The sequence below is a fragment of the Rhinatrema bivittatum genome, chromosome 6 (genome assembly GCF_901001135.1).
Source record: "Rhinatrema bivittatum chromosome 6, aRhiBiv1.1, whole genome shotgun sequence".
Classification (NCBI taxonomy): Eukaryota; Metazoa; Chordata; class Amphibia; order Gymnophiona; family Rhinatrematidae; genus Rhinatrema; species Rhinatrema bivittatum.
The window spans coordinates 87,656,870-87,671,009 of NC_042620.1; the positions used below are offsets into that span (position 1 = coordinate 87,656,870).

Here is a 14,140-nt window from a genome sequence, read left to right on the forward strand (position 1 = left end):
GAAACAGCAATATGATCTAAAATGAGGTTTTTTTTTCTTATTTACAGTTGACTCGCTATCTTTCCTCTTTACCCACAAAGGATTTGGATTCTGCTTTTGTGGAATCTTTAGATGAGTTATTTAGACCAGACATGGCAAAGAAATTATGTTTATGCACTTTGCGCAATGATTTGCATAAATTAGTCTTATGACCAAATTTGGATTCTTTACTTGGATGCTGGAAAAGGGATGGCAACTTTGCAATTTCTGGAAAAACATTATCTTCCTGTTTTAAATGTATAAAAGAACTCTCATTTAACACATATATTAGAGAGTTTCAAAATACATTTTTGATAAGCCCAAGCCCAAGCCTTTAAAGGAAGTTTCTCAGACACTGATTTGTATATACATTTTAGAATGTCGAAGGCTCATTTTCTCATGCTTTTTGGACTTGCTTGAAGATTCAGACATTTTGGTCTCAGATATCCAGTTATATCCCAAGAATTATATGATGCATCATTCCAAAATCTCCAGTGGCCTTGTTTGGTCACTTCCCCCCACATTTTAAAAAGCAGGGAGATGGTTTGTTTGTAAGGAAAGCATGCATCATTGGCAAGAGAACCATTCTTTTGAATTGGAGGAGTCTGAGCCTTCCTTTTGGCAGTGGTGAAATTTGTTACATGAAATGGTACAAATGGAACATACGGCTTCTAAATATCCTTTTAAGCGACTGAACTTTTTCTTGGCAACTGGGGGAGATAAAAGGAGATACTCTTCCGCATCTCTGACCTTATCCAGGGATGGCAAGGAAATGGGCTGACTCAAATGAAAGTCTGAGACTACCTTGGGCAAGAAGGATGGAACAGTACGCAACTGTAACGCCTCCAGAGTCACCCAAAGGAACAGTTCTTGACAAGACAAGGCCCAGAGCTCAGAATTTTGACACGCTGAACATACAGCCACCAGGAACACAGTCTTCAAAGTCAACAACCACAAGGAAAGACTACGTAGCGGATGGAATGTATGACCTGCCAAAATATCCAGCATAAAGACTCCACAAGGGAACCAGTAACCTCAGAAAAGGCTGAAGATGCTTTATACTCTCCCAAAAATGGGCCACATCAGGATGAGATGACAAGGCCTCTGAAACAGGTGAGAGCTGCAACCTGCACCTTCAAGGAATAAAGGGCAAACTTTTAGTCGACCCAGACTGCAAAAATTCCAGAATGAGAGGGATCTTAACTGAACTAGAAAGAACACCCTGCTTCTCACACCAGGCCTCAAAAACTCTCCAAACCCGCACATAAGCCAAGGAAATGGAGAACTTGTGAGCGTGGAGTAAGGTGGCAATCACCGCAGAGGAATAACCACGCTTTAACAGGCGAGCCCTCTCAAGGGCCAAACTGTAAGACAGAACAGAGTCAGAACAGAAGTCAGAACAGAGACAGAACAGAGACAGAACAGAGTCATATCCTCATGAAGGTCCCTGCTGTAACATCCATGTGCAGCGGAAGATGAAAGACTGCCTCCACCAGGAGTTTTCGCAAATCTACATACCAGGGACACCTGGGCCAGTCCGGCGCTACCAGGAGTACTAGCTTCCTGTGGTCTTCGATCTTGCAAATTACCCTGCCCAGCAAGGGACACAAAGGAAAGGCAGAACTGTATGAGAGCTTCTATTCTCAGGGACCATGGATCTCTCCTGCGACTGTAGAATCATTTCGAGACATCGCCAGCAGGACTAGGAACGGAAGACCCCAGCGATCCACAATCAGTTGAAACGCCTCGGCTGACAACTCCCCCTCTCCTGGGTCCAGACTTTCCCTGCTAAGAAAGTCTGCTCTTACTTTGTCTTTGCCTGCAATATGAGAGGCTGAGATCATCTGCAGATGACCTTCTGTCTATTCCAAAAGCTGGTCTATTTCCTGAGACACTTGTTGGCTTTTGGTCCCTCCCTGGCAAGTGATATAGGCTACCGTTGTTGCGTTTCAGACATCACGCAACCCGCTTGATTCCGCAGCCTGTGGCTGAACTGCAAGCATATTAGTCGTACTGCTCAGGCCTCCAGGCGATTGATGTTCCAGCGGGCCTCTTTAGCATTCCAACACCCTTGGGCCATTAACTTCAGAAGTGAGCTCCCCAACCATGGAGACTTGCATCTGTCATGAGTACCAACTAGTTTGGAGAAGACAAGGGAACCCCTTTTCTCAGATGATCCCTCCTGCAACTACCACCGGAGGTGGGAACAGATCTCCAGCGGCAAGTGGAACCGAACCACATAGTCCTGAGATTACGGGTTCCAATGAGACAGCAGAGAGTGCTGAAGAGGACGCATATGCGCCCTTGCAGACAGCATCACTTCCAGAGTAGCCACCATCAAACCAAGCACCTATAAGTAGGACCACACCGTTGGTCATATGGTATTCATCAACTGATGCACTTGAGAAATCAATTTCTGGGTCTAAATGTCCAGTAGGAAAATTCTGATCTGTCCCGTGTTGAACTGGACCCCTAGATATTCCAAGGACAGAGATGGCAGAAGATTGCTCTTGGTCAGGTTCACCACCCAACCGAGATCCTGCAATAAGGAGATTACCTTGTGTGTCTCCAGGTGGCTCTCTGCCGGAGACTTGGCTAGAATCAGCCAGTCATCCAAATACGGAAGTACCAAGATTCCTTCTTTTCACAAGGCCACTGCTACTACCACTATAACCTTGGAAAATTTTCTGGGAGTGGTGGATAGACCAAAGGGCAGTGCCCGAAACTGATAATGGCGCCACAACACCACAAAGCATAGAAAGCACTGGTGTTCCAAGTGGATGAGAATATGAAGGAAAGCTCCCAACAGAGCCAAGGAGATCAGAAATTTCCCCGACTACACCGCCATTAACACAGGGTGCAAGGTTTCCATGCGAAAATGAGTCACCTTCAAATGACGGTTGACCATCTTGAGATCCAGAATGAGACAAAAGGAACCCTCCTTCTTGGGCACAACAAAATAGATGGAATATAGCCCTATACTTTCTTGAGACATGGGCACCGGGACCACAACACTCAGCCGGAAATGCCTTTGAAGCATGAACTCCACCGCCTGCTTCTTCTGCGGGGACTGGCAAGAGTACATTATGAACACGTCCCGAGGAATACTGTGAAATTCCATCACATAGCCTCCTCTTATCACCTCCAAGACCTACCGGTCCGATGTGATCTCGACACCCCCCTCTGATAACTGAGAGAAAGAGAAATGTTCCCTATCTCACGTTCCCAAAGGTGGGTTGGCAAACCTTCACTTGGAGGTACGGGAGGGTCCACAACCTGAGTTTATGACTCGTCCGCTGCAAATGCCTTGATCCCACAGCATAACCTTTCATGATAAGGAGGTGCTGACCCTATCTCTTAACCTCTGGCAAATGGAGATTCGACCCACTTACTGGCCAGGTTCTCTAACTCGTTGTCAAACAAGAGCGAGCCGTGAAATGGCAATTTGGTGAGATTAGCCTTGGAGGTCGCGTATCAGCAGACCAATTTCTCAACCAAAACTGGCACCTGGCTGCCACAATCGACGTCACCCCTCTGGACATGGTGTGGACCAAGGCACATCCAGCTTCAGCCAAAAAAGGCAGCAGCTGGTACCATAACAGAGCTAGGATTTATGAAAGAGACAGCAACTGCTGGGAGAAAAGCAAACAACCCGAGTCACCAAGGAAAAACATGAAGCGATGCAAGGTCACTGCCAGCTTCAAACCCTGCTCAAGGATAGTCTCAATCTTGCTAACATGAGCATCCATCAAGGCCTTTCCCTCTTTCATGGGAATAGTAGTCCGCTTGGAGAATGCACACACAAGTGCATCTACCTTCAGAAAACGGATGCGCTCTCTCACCACTGAATTCAGAGGACACAGGCCTTCCAAAATCTGACCCCTTTGGAAATAGCCTCTGGGGCACCACATTCAAATTCAATCAATTCTAGAATAGCTTCCATCACGGGAAAAAACTAAAGACTTTATGCAAGGGAATCCAATCTTGGATTTCTCCTTGGCTCAGAAAACAGAGTCTGCCCCAGAAACTCCAAACATCAGCAAGGTCTGGGAAAAAACACTTCTATGAAGGAACAGTCACAAGGTTCTATACGGCTCCAATCTCGGGGTGGGGGTGTGGTTTCCCATCCTCAAGAGAGGCAGGACTGACGTCATCCTTCAAGCCAGCATGAGCTCCATCCAGAGGACCTACTGCCATCCAGACTGAGAGGCATCTGAGGACTACTTACTGAACCACCTTCGCATGCTGAGGAATAGTTAGAGGAGGGCCAAGTTCAGGCACCCCACCTGGGATGTCTTCAACCAGATCACATCCAGCTGGGAAAAACTAGGCTTAGCCAAAAACAGAGGAAGACAAAACACTCTGAGCCTCCAAGCAGCGCTGGCACAAAGTAGCAAACATTCTAGGAAGGAAACACCTGAAAAGAACAGGCAGTGCAAAAATAAGGCACTTAGGTTTCTTAGGTACAGACAATGTGCTGAGTGGTGGCAGGAGGTGTGCGTCTAGCTGCTTTCTGCCTTTTTTTTTTTATATATGTGCTCAACTAGGTGCCCCAAAATTATGAGTCTAATACCTGTGTACATACCCCTCAGCACTCAACCATGCGTTCAAAAATTAGGCATCCAAGACTTATACACGCACACCTAGGCGCTCACTCAGGTGACCAAAATGAGGGTGCACAAAAAATTCAAGCACACAGTGCCACTTGAGTGCTGATGGAAGCGCGCGGCCACAAGGCGGCACTTAATATGGGCGCTCAAAATTAAAGGCTGTACTATGTGCCCAAAAACTGGGCGCACACCGAGATGCATACGCCAGACCGATAATCCAGTAGAAGGCAGCCTCCAAAAGTGTGCAAAAAGCCATTGCGGCCTACCATACTGCACACAGCAAAAGACCTCGGAGTGGGGCCTAGCCTACAGAGGCTGCTCAACCCGCCAGGTTACCCACCATCCTTCAACCTCCCACAGAGTGGGACAAATGTCGCAACAGTGCACTGAGCTCGGAGACCAGACGGGAGAAGGAAACTCTGTACAGTAAAACCTCCCGCTAAGCCTCTGTATATTAAAAAGTAAATAAATAAATATATATATATATATATATATATATTTTATTTTTTTTTAACTTACCGGAGCTCAGCCTTACCTAGCTGAGCACAGAGACAGTCTCCGGCTGCGGGGGGAGAGGACAATAGCTGTTACTGCTGCCTTTCAGCCGCTCAAGCAGCTAAGTCCACGCTGGCAAAACCAGCCACAGGACCCAAGGTATACCTCTGAGGGACCACGGAAATCACCTCAGGAATTCTCAACTGGGGGAGGGACCTCTAGGTATCACTGCAGGAGAGTGAGGCTTTTTTTATCTTTAAATTAGATTTAAAATTCTCCTTCCAAAAAACTCGAAGAAATCCCCATAGGGAGATGCACGTCCATCATCTGCTGCGGACAGAGAATACTGGCAGGTGGGGGTCATTGCAGGGCTATATATACTGTGATGTCAGCTTGCTCCTTCTCCATCTGCTGGCAGAGGAGCATAAACCCAGTCATCCTGAATTCATCTGTCTACACGCTAGGAAAATGTTCACCCATACACTGACTAAAATCATAAACCTATCCCTTGAAGAAGGAACAATGCCAGATATACTGAAAGGAGCAATGATAAACCAATCATTAAGAAAAAAACAGTGATGCCCTTATCCTGAACAACTACAGGCCAGTATCAAATCTTCCCTTATTAGCTAAACTAATTGAGAAAACAGTACAGAAACAGCTAGCTGAACACCTAGATGACAACAACATACTGTATCCATCACAACACGGATTTCGAAAACACTACAGCACTGAGACATTGCTCCTCTAACAGATAACATTCTAAGAGGCTTTGATAGCGGTAAACACTATATTCTAATAATGCTCGACCTATCAGCAGCCTTCGACACAGTTAACCACAAAATACTACTAAATGGACTAGAAGAAATCGGACTACAAGGCAAAACATTAAACTGGTTCAGCTCATATCTAAAAAACAGGTTTTTCCAAGTTCAGATCAATAACACATTATCAGAAAAAATCAACCTCAAAACAGGGGTTCCGCAGGGATCAGCCCTGTCTGCGACCCTTTTTAACATATACATGCTGCCATTATGCCACTTACTGGCAGGACTAGGAATTATACATTACATTTATGCTGATGATATCCAACTAATTCTACCTATAGATGACACAATAGAGAAAACATTAAATCTAGCTAACATTTATTTTATTTATTTATTTAATTCTTTTATATACCGACCTTCATGACGGGTGTCATATCAAATCGGTTTACATGGAACGAAGGGGTAAACATTCTTATCAACCGTTTAACAGTAAAATAATCAGAGGAGGTAAAAAAGTTACAAATAACAAGGAGATCAAACTTGGGAATAGAAGAAAGAAGGACAGAGAGATAACCATTGTGATTAAAGGGTTTCGCTATGTAAGTTGTCAGGAAGGCTTGAGATGTAGAGTTTCTAAAGTGAAAAGATTAAGGGAAAGCTTGGCTAAATAGCCAGGTTTTAAGTTTTTTTCGAAATGTTTGTAGACAGGGTTCCTGCCTGAGGTCCGGCGGTAAATTGTTCCAGATAGTGGGTCCTGCTATCGAGAATGCTCGTTCTTTGGTTGTGGAGTGGCGTGAAGTTTTGTTAGGAGGCACATGGAGATATCCTTTGTATGATTCTCTGATGGGTCTGGATGAGGAGTGGAGTTTGAGGGGGAACTGGAGATCCAACGGGTATTGTTTGTGGATCGTTTTGTGGATTATGATGAGGGATTTGTGTAAGATTCTATAATTTATTGGCAGCCAATGTAGGTTCTTTAAGATGGGGGAGATGTGATCTCTGCGGTTTATATTAGACAAGACTCTAGCTGCTGCATTCTGGAGCATCTGTAATGGTTTTGTGGAGGAGAGTGGAAGCCCCAGAAGGAGTGAGTTGCAGTAGTCAATCTTGGCAAAGAGCGTGGCTTGGAGGACTGTCCTGAAGTCATGGAAAAACAGGAGGGGTTTGAGCCTTTTTAGGACTTGCAGTTTGTAGAAGCCGTCCTTTATCGTGTTGTTAATGGATTTCTTTAAATTTAAGCGATTGTCAAGGATTACTCCGAGGTCTCTAGCATGAGAGATTTGGATTGTATGAGGGAGCTGAAGCGAGGAGTCTGAATGGTCGGTTGAGATGATGAGTAGTTCGGTCTTGGACGTATTTAGGACTAGATTCAGATTGTTGAGGAGTTGGTTAATGGATTGAAGGCAATTTTCCCAGTATAGTAGAGTCTTTGAGAGTGACTCTTTTATGGGGATTAATATCTGAACATCATCTGCGTAGAGATAATGTGTTAATCTTAGGTTGGTAAGCAGTTGACAGAGGGGGAGGAGGTAGATGTTAAATAGGGTGGGGGATAAGGAGGATCCTTGAGGAACTCCTACTGAAGATTTAATACTGGATGATTCTTTGTTGTTAATTTTGACTTTGTAGGTTCTGTTGCTTAGGAATGAATTAAACCATCTGTGTACAGAGCCTGAAATACCGATGTCTGAGAGACGGCTTAGCAGAGTGGAGTGATTCACCGTATCAAATGCTGCCGAGATGTCAAAAGAGCTAACAGAAATGCTTGACCTTTGTCTAGTCCTAAGATGATGTGATCCGTAAGGGAGAGGAGGAGGGTTTCTGTGCTGTAGGATTTGCGAAACCCATATTGATTAGGATAGAGAATATTATGATCGACTAGGAAATCCGAGAGTTGGGAATTGACCAATTTTTCAGTGATTTTTGCAACAAAAGGAAGGTTGGAAATTGGGCGGAAATTAGAGAGATCTTGAGAGTCTAGGTTGGGTTTCTTCAGAAGAGGTTTGAGTGATGCAGATTTTAGAAAGTCAGGATATATTCCTTGAGATAAGGTGCAGTTTATGATGTCTGCCAAGGGACTGGCTATGGTTTCTGGGATATGAAGGAGGAGTTTTGTAGGTATATTGCCTGAAGGGTGGCTTGATGGTTTCAGTTTCTTTAGGAGGGTTTCGATCTCCTTAGATGAGATGGGTTCGAAGGTATCAAATTTGGCTCCAATGATGGTTGGTTTGGCAGCAGAAGTCTGTTGTGTGGAAGTGTTAGGGGGCAGCAGTGCTAAGGTGTTTGTTATTTTTTTTTGAAAGTAAAAAGCAAGTTCTTCTGCTTTGCTTTGTGCCTCTTCCTCTGGTATAGCTGGGGCATTGGTTTTCGTGAGTTTTGAGACATATGTGAAGAGAGCTTTTGCGTTAAATTGGAACTCATGGATTCTGCTGGCGAAGAAGATTTTTTTTGATCGTAGTATGAGGTTTCTATATCGGTGGAGCTGGTCTTTGTATATGGATAAGGTAGTGGAGCTGGGAGCTTTGTGCCATTGGCGTTCCTTAAGTCTAAGGTCTCGTTTAGACTTTTTAAGTTCTGGTGAGAACCAAGGTTGTTTTGCTTTCTGATCCGGGTTGATTGTTCTTACAGCTGCTGGACATAGTTTATTGGCTATACCCTCCGTGATGTTCTGCCAAGAGAGTATAGCTGCATTAGGGTTGGTTATGTCCAAGTTTGAGAATTCTTTAGATAAGTGTTCGATGAGGGTGTCAGAAGGGCATGATTTCCGGAAGTGGATGGTAGAATAGGATTGCGGTTGTTTAGAGCATGTATTAATTGTCAGAGAGGTGGATACAAGAGCATGGTCTGACCATGGGACTGGGGTGCAGTCAGGGGGGGAAGAATATGAAATACCGGAGTTGATGAAGAGGAGGTCCAATGTGTGGCCAGCTTTGTGTGTAGGTTTGTCTATGATTTGTTCAAAACCCATGGCTCTAAGGGTGGTAAGAAAGGCTTCGCAATTGGCTGAGGGAGGAGTAGCATCAACATGGAGGTTGAAGTCTCCCAGGATCATAGCAGGGGAATCCGTGTTTATATATTTCGTGATGGCTTCTATGAGCGGAGAGAAGTTCGATTCCAGCAGTCCGGGGGGGGGGGGGGGCATAGACTAAAAGGATTTGGAGCTGATTAGATTTGATAAAGCCTAGTTCTAATTTGGAGGGAGAAATCTTGATTGGGTGGTTAGAGAGGTTGAGGTTTTTTTTTGCTGCTAGCAGAAGACCACCTCCTCTTTTTTTCTGTCTGGGGATAGAGAAAATGTCATAGCTGTGAGTAGGTAATTGATTTATGATGGCGATGTCAGAGTTTCTGAGCCAGGTCTCTGTAATAGCACAGATGTCTGGATTAGAGTCGTTGAGATGGTCGTTGAGAATGTGGGTTTTTTTTGTTAAGGATTGAGCATTAGGGATGTGAATCGTTTTTTGACGATTTAAAATATCGTCCGATATATTTTAAATCGTCAAAAAATCGTTAGGGCCACGATACAATACCAATTCCCCCGATTTATCGTTAAAAAATCGTAAATCGGGGGAAGGGGGAGGGCAGGAAAACCGGCACACTAAAACCCCCTAAAACCCACCCCTGACCCTTTAAATTAAATCCCCCACCCTCCCGAACCCCCCCCCCCCCAATGCTTTAAATTACCTGGGGATCCGGCGGTGGTCCAGAACGGCGGCGGTCCGGAACGGCCCCCTCAATAGAATCGTGTTGTCTTCAGCCGGCGCCATTTTTCAAAATGGCCGCCGCAAAATGGCGGCGGCCATAGACAAAAACGATTCGACGGAGGAGGTCGTTGCGGACCCCCACTGGACTTTTGGCAAGTCTTGTGGGGGTCAGGAGGCCCCCCCAAGCTGGCCAAAAGTTTCCTGGGAGTCCAGCGGGGTTCCGGGAGCGATTTCTTGCCGCGAATCGTTTTCGTACGGAAAATGGCGCCGGCAGGAGATCGACTGCAGGAGGTCGTTCAGCGGGGGTTCCGGACCGCCGCTGAACGACCTCCTGCACTCGATCTCCTGCCGGCGCCATTTTCCGTACGAAAACGATTCGCGGCAAGAAATCGCTCCCGGAACCCCGCTGGACTCCCAGGAAACTTTTGGCCAGCTTGGGGGGCCTCCTGACCCCCACAAGACTTGCCAAAAGTCCAGCGGGGGTCCGGAACGACCTCCTCCGTCGAATCGTTTTTGTCCTTGGCCGCCGCCATTTTGCGGCGGCCATTTTGAAAAATGGCGCCGGCTGAAGACAACACGATTCTATTGAGGGGACCGTTCCGGACCGCCGCCGTTCTGGACCACCGCCGGATCCCCAGGTAATTTAAAGCATTTGGGGGGGGGTTCGGGAGGGTGGGGGATTTAATTTAAAGGGTCGGGGTGGGTTTTAGGGGGTTTAGTGTGCCTGCTCACGATTTTAACGATTTTTCACGATAGTTTACACACCCAAACGGCAACAATACGATTCCCTCCCCCTCCCAGCCGAAATCGATCGTTAAGACGATCGAGGACACGATTCACATCTCTATTGAGCATTAAACAATGAAAGTGTGAAAAAAGTGAGTCCTAGCAGTTGAGAGAGAGGTGAGGCCATGATGGAAATGAGGGATTTGACTGGTCGGTTTGAGAATTGAAATGGTGATATTGATTGAGAGGAGTAGCGGTGGTGTAAAATGGGGATAGGGTAGGATTGCATCTTGTTTCTTTAGATTTGTAATAAATTGATAGAATTTATTACATGTACCTAAGCATTATAAAACAACTACTGACACAAATGGAACTTGTTATTAATATTGATAAAACAGAATTTCTACACCTAGAACGGAAAAATACTGAAATCAGCCAAAACCACAATAATCCTCAATGACAACCAGAAAATTGAACTAGCTGGAAAAGTACGTAACCTTGGAATAATAATGGACCCTGAAATCAATCTAAAACAGCACATATCACTAAAAGTAAAGGAAGGATATGCAAAACTCATGGGACTCAGAAAAGCTAAAACCACTACTAACTCAAAATGATTGCCGAAGAATTCTACAGGCACTAATTTTCTCCAGCACGGATTACTGTAATGCCCTGCTGCTAGGACTACCAAATACTACGTTAAGACCACTTCAAATACTTCAGAACACAGCAGCTAGAATACTAACCGGAAAAAGGAGGAGGGACCACATAACCGAAACCCTAGCGGAACTACATTGGTTACCGATTGAACACAGAATTAAATACAAAACCCTATGTACCATCCATAAACTAATTCATGATGAGAAATCAGACTGGCTAAACACAGCATTACGGGTACATGTCCCACACAGAAATCTTCGATCAGCAAATAAAGCACTCCTAACCATCCCTTCAGTTAAAACAGCAAGACTAACCCAAGTGAGGGAAAGGGCCTTATCATTAGCAGGACCCACAATTTGGAACACAATGCCTCCAGAGATCAGATTACAAAGTGATCTCAAGGCATTTAAGAAAAGTTTAAAAACATGGCTTTTTAAACAGGCATTTTACAAGGAGACGGGAGAATAGAAATTACTCAGGAATAAGCAGATAAGCACCGACACACAGTAATTAGGACAATACAGTAGAGTAGTCTATGAACCCCACATCACAACTAGCATATTGATAACACTATGTATGATAAATTTACCCGTAAAAGTACTTTCAGTACACTCGGTCATGACCCACTTCTCTAAAAATTATTTTGTCTAATGATATACTGTAACCAAACCTTTGACGGCACCTGTTAGAATGTACTATAGTACACTTTTACCTACATTAAATATGTGCCTACATGTAAACCGTTGCGATGGTATATAACTTAGCGACGGTATAGAAAAGATTTTAAATAAATAAATAAAATAAATAAATAATAAAAATTGTTGCAACTATACAGTAGGTGTACATGAATGAGTCAATATTATGAACAACTTACCTGATCACACTTTTGCTACACGCTAACTCATTAACAAGAAAAGCGAGCACAGATGCTTTCTCAGCTGGGCTATGTGCCTGAAAAGCTTTTGTCTTTAGACTTTCTGTAAGATCAGTTTGTCCATAGTAGGCTTCCATAAAAATCTGCAGAATCTCAGAAACATTATCCCGGTTGATACCAATGTTCATCAAATGTTCTCCAAGAGCTGTTTTTGCCTAAACAATGACAAAAGTTGTTCAAAGTTTTGTCTAAATAAACTTATTTTATGAATAGCATGAACCTAGTGTAAACAAAAGAATAAAAATTTAGAACAAAGGCAAAATGCTTTTTTTTTTAATCTGGATTTTATATTGTGACAAAAATAATCATAGCTTGACAATTCATTTTAAATTTCTGACAGATATTGGAACCAATATTCAAAGGTATTTAGCTTGTGAGTTATCTGGCCAGATGCCGATTTCTGAATATTTGGGGCACATATTTGGCTAAATTTTAGATGGATAGCTCATTATCTGGCTACAATTTAGCTGGATAAAGGAGAAGTGTTTTGGGGGTGTTTTCAGGCAGAGGAAAGTTATCCAGTTATTTCGGCTGACTGTTAGCTGGATAACTTTGGGACAGCCTCAGAGCAGGCCTAAAAGTTGTCTGCCACTTAAGTAACAATAAAGTGCTCCCAGTGCCCTCCTAGTAAAACTTTAACACTTACAAATCCCTAATTCTCATCACCAGCCTCAAACCCTGCCCCCGGTTGGCAAAAATTACATTTGAAAGCCCACTCCTCTCCCGCCCCATACTTCTCGAAACCTGGTCCAGCTGCCAGGATCACAGTATGCTATGGCTGCTCCCAGCAACATCCAGCATTGCTCTGATAGCAAGTATAAGCTACCAGCACTGCTACCAGAACGCGACTGGACATCTAAAGTGAAATTACATTTCTGAACTATCCATAGATACTAATTCAGGGTGCTTGAAATTTTGTTTAACTAATATTTGAGGGGTATATATACGAGGGTAAGTCAGTAAGTAAGTCACAAACATACATGGGATTAATATTCATGAAATTTATTTAAATGCAAAAGATGAAATATTTATTGTGAAATATACAGAATATAGTCACAAACAGTTTTTCTGGAAAAACCAACTACTTTTCAACGTAATTGCCGCGAACATTTATACATTTGTCCCAGCGTTTGAAAAGTCCGTCAAAACCTTCTACATAAAAGTCTTTTGGCTGGCATCGTAACCAACGCTTCACCTCTTGTTCCACTTCTTCATCGCTGGTGAAATGTTTACCACCGAGATGGCTTTTCAGTTTGCCAAACAAGTGAAAATCGCTGGGTGCCAAATCCGGACTGTATGGTGGATGTTCAAGAACTTCCCAGTGCAGGTTCGCAATTGTCTGACGAGTCTCATTCGAAGTGTGTGATCTGGCATTATCGTGAAGAATCAGCACTCCTCTTTTTTCCAGATCTGGGCGTTTTCTACGAATAGCTCCTTTAAGCTTTAATAGAGTAGCACAGTAGGAAGCCGAATTAACAGATTCACCATGCTTCTGAAAACTGGTTAAGAGTATCCCATCTCGGTCCCAAAACACAGTCAACATCACCTTTCTTGCAGAAGGCACAAGCTTGAACTTTCTCGGTGTCGGTGATAGTGGATGCTTCCACTGCATGGAATCGCGTTTCGCTTCTGGTTGATAGTGGTGCACCCATGACTCGTCACCAGTAACAATACGTGCCATCATTGATTCACCTTCGTTTGCATAACGGAAGAGATTTTCCAAACAGATACCCATCCGGTTGTACTTATTGTCTTCGGTCAGCTGTTTGGGAACCCATCTTGCACAGACTTTGCGAAAGTTCAATGCACCGTGCACAAAGGAATATGCTAATCCGTGAGAACACCCAATTTCTTTGGCAACTTCGTCAATTGTTACCCTCCGGTTTGCGCGAACCATCTCTTCAACCTGCTTCACAGTTGCCTCTGTCGCAATTTCTACAGGTTGACCAGGTCTGGTTTTGTTGTTCACGTTGGCACGTCCTTGTGCAAATTTATCGGTCCAGTTATAAATTGCTTTACGCGAGAGACATTTCTCTCCATATACTGGATACATTTCTTTATGAATGTCTTTTGCCACTAAGCCCTTAGCCCATAAAAATCAGACAACAGCACGTTGTTCTTCGACCGTACAATCTGTCAACACGGCAGCCATTTTCCTTGTGTACACAGCCCCTATGCATGCACAGTTTAAATAACTATTTATGTACATAAGCACTTCTAAGGTGCTGC

The 14,140-nt window shown here is 44.0% G+C and overlaps 1 protein-coding gene and 1 long non-coding RNA gene across 17 annotated transcripts in view; one reads left to right on the forward strand and one right to left on the reverse strand.

Moving 5' to 3' along the window:
• The window catches only part of BAZ2B (bromodomain adjacent to zinc finger domain 2B), a 1,147,511-nt gene that overhangs the window by 195,105 nt on the left and 938,266 nt on the right, over positions 1-14,140 (reverse strand). For all 16 annotated transcript variants that reach the window (XM_029605562.1, XM_029605561.1, XM_029605560.1 and 13 more), the window contains one exon: positions 11,852-12,066. In XM_029605562.1, the coding sequence (XP_029461422.1) occupies positions 11,852-12,066 (215 nt within the window). The remainder of the gene's footprint in view (positions 1-11,851; positions 12,067-14,140) is intronic.
• Positions 1-14,140, forward strand: part of LOC115093596 — a 105,678-nt gene that overhangs the window by 89,493 nt on the left and 2,045 nt on the right. The window lies entirely within an intron of this gene.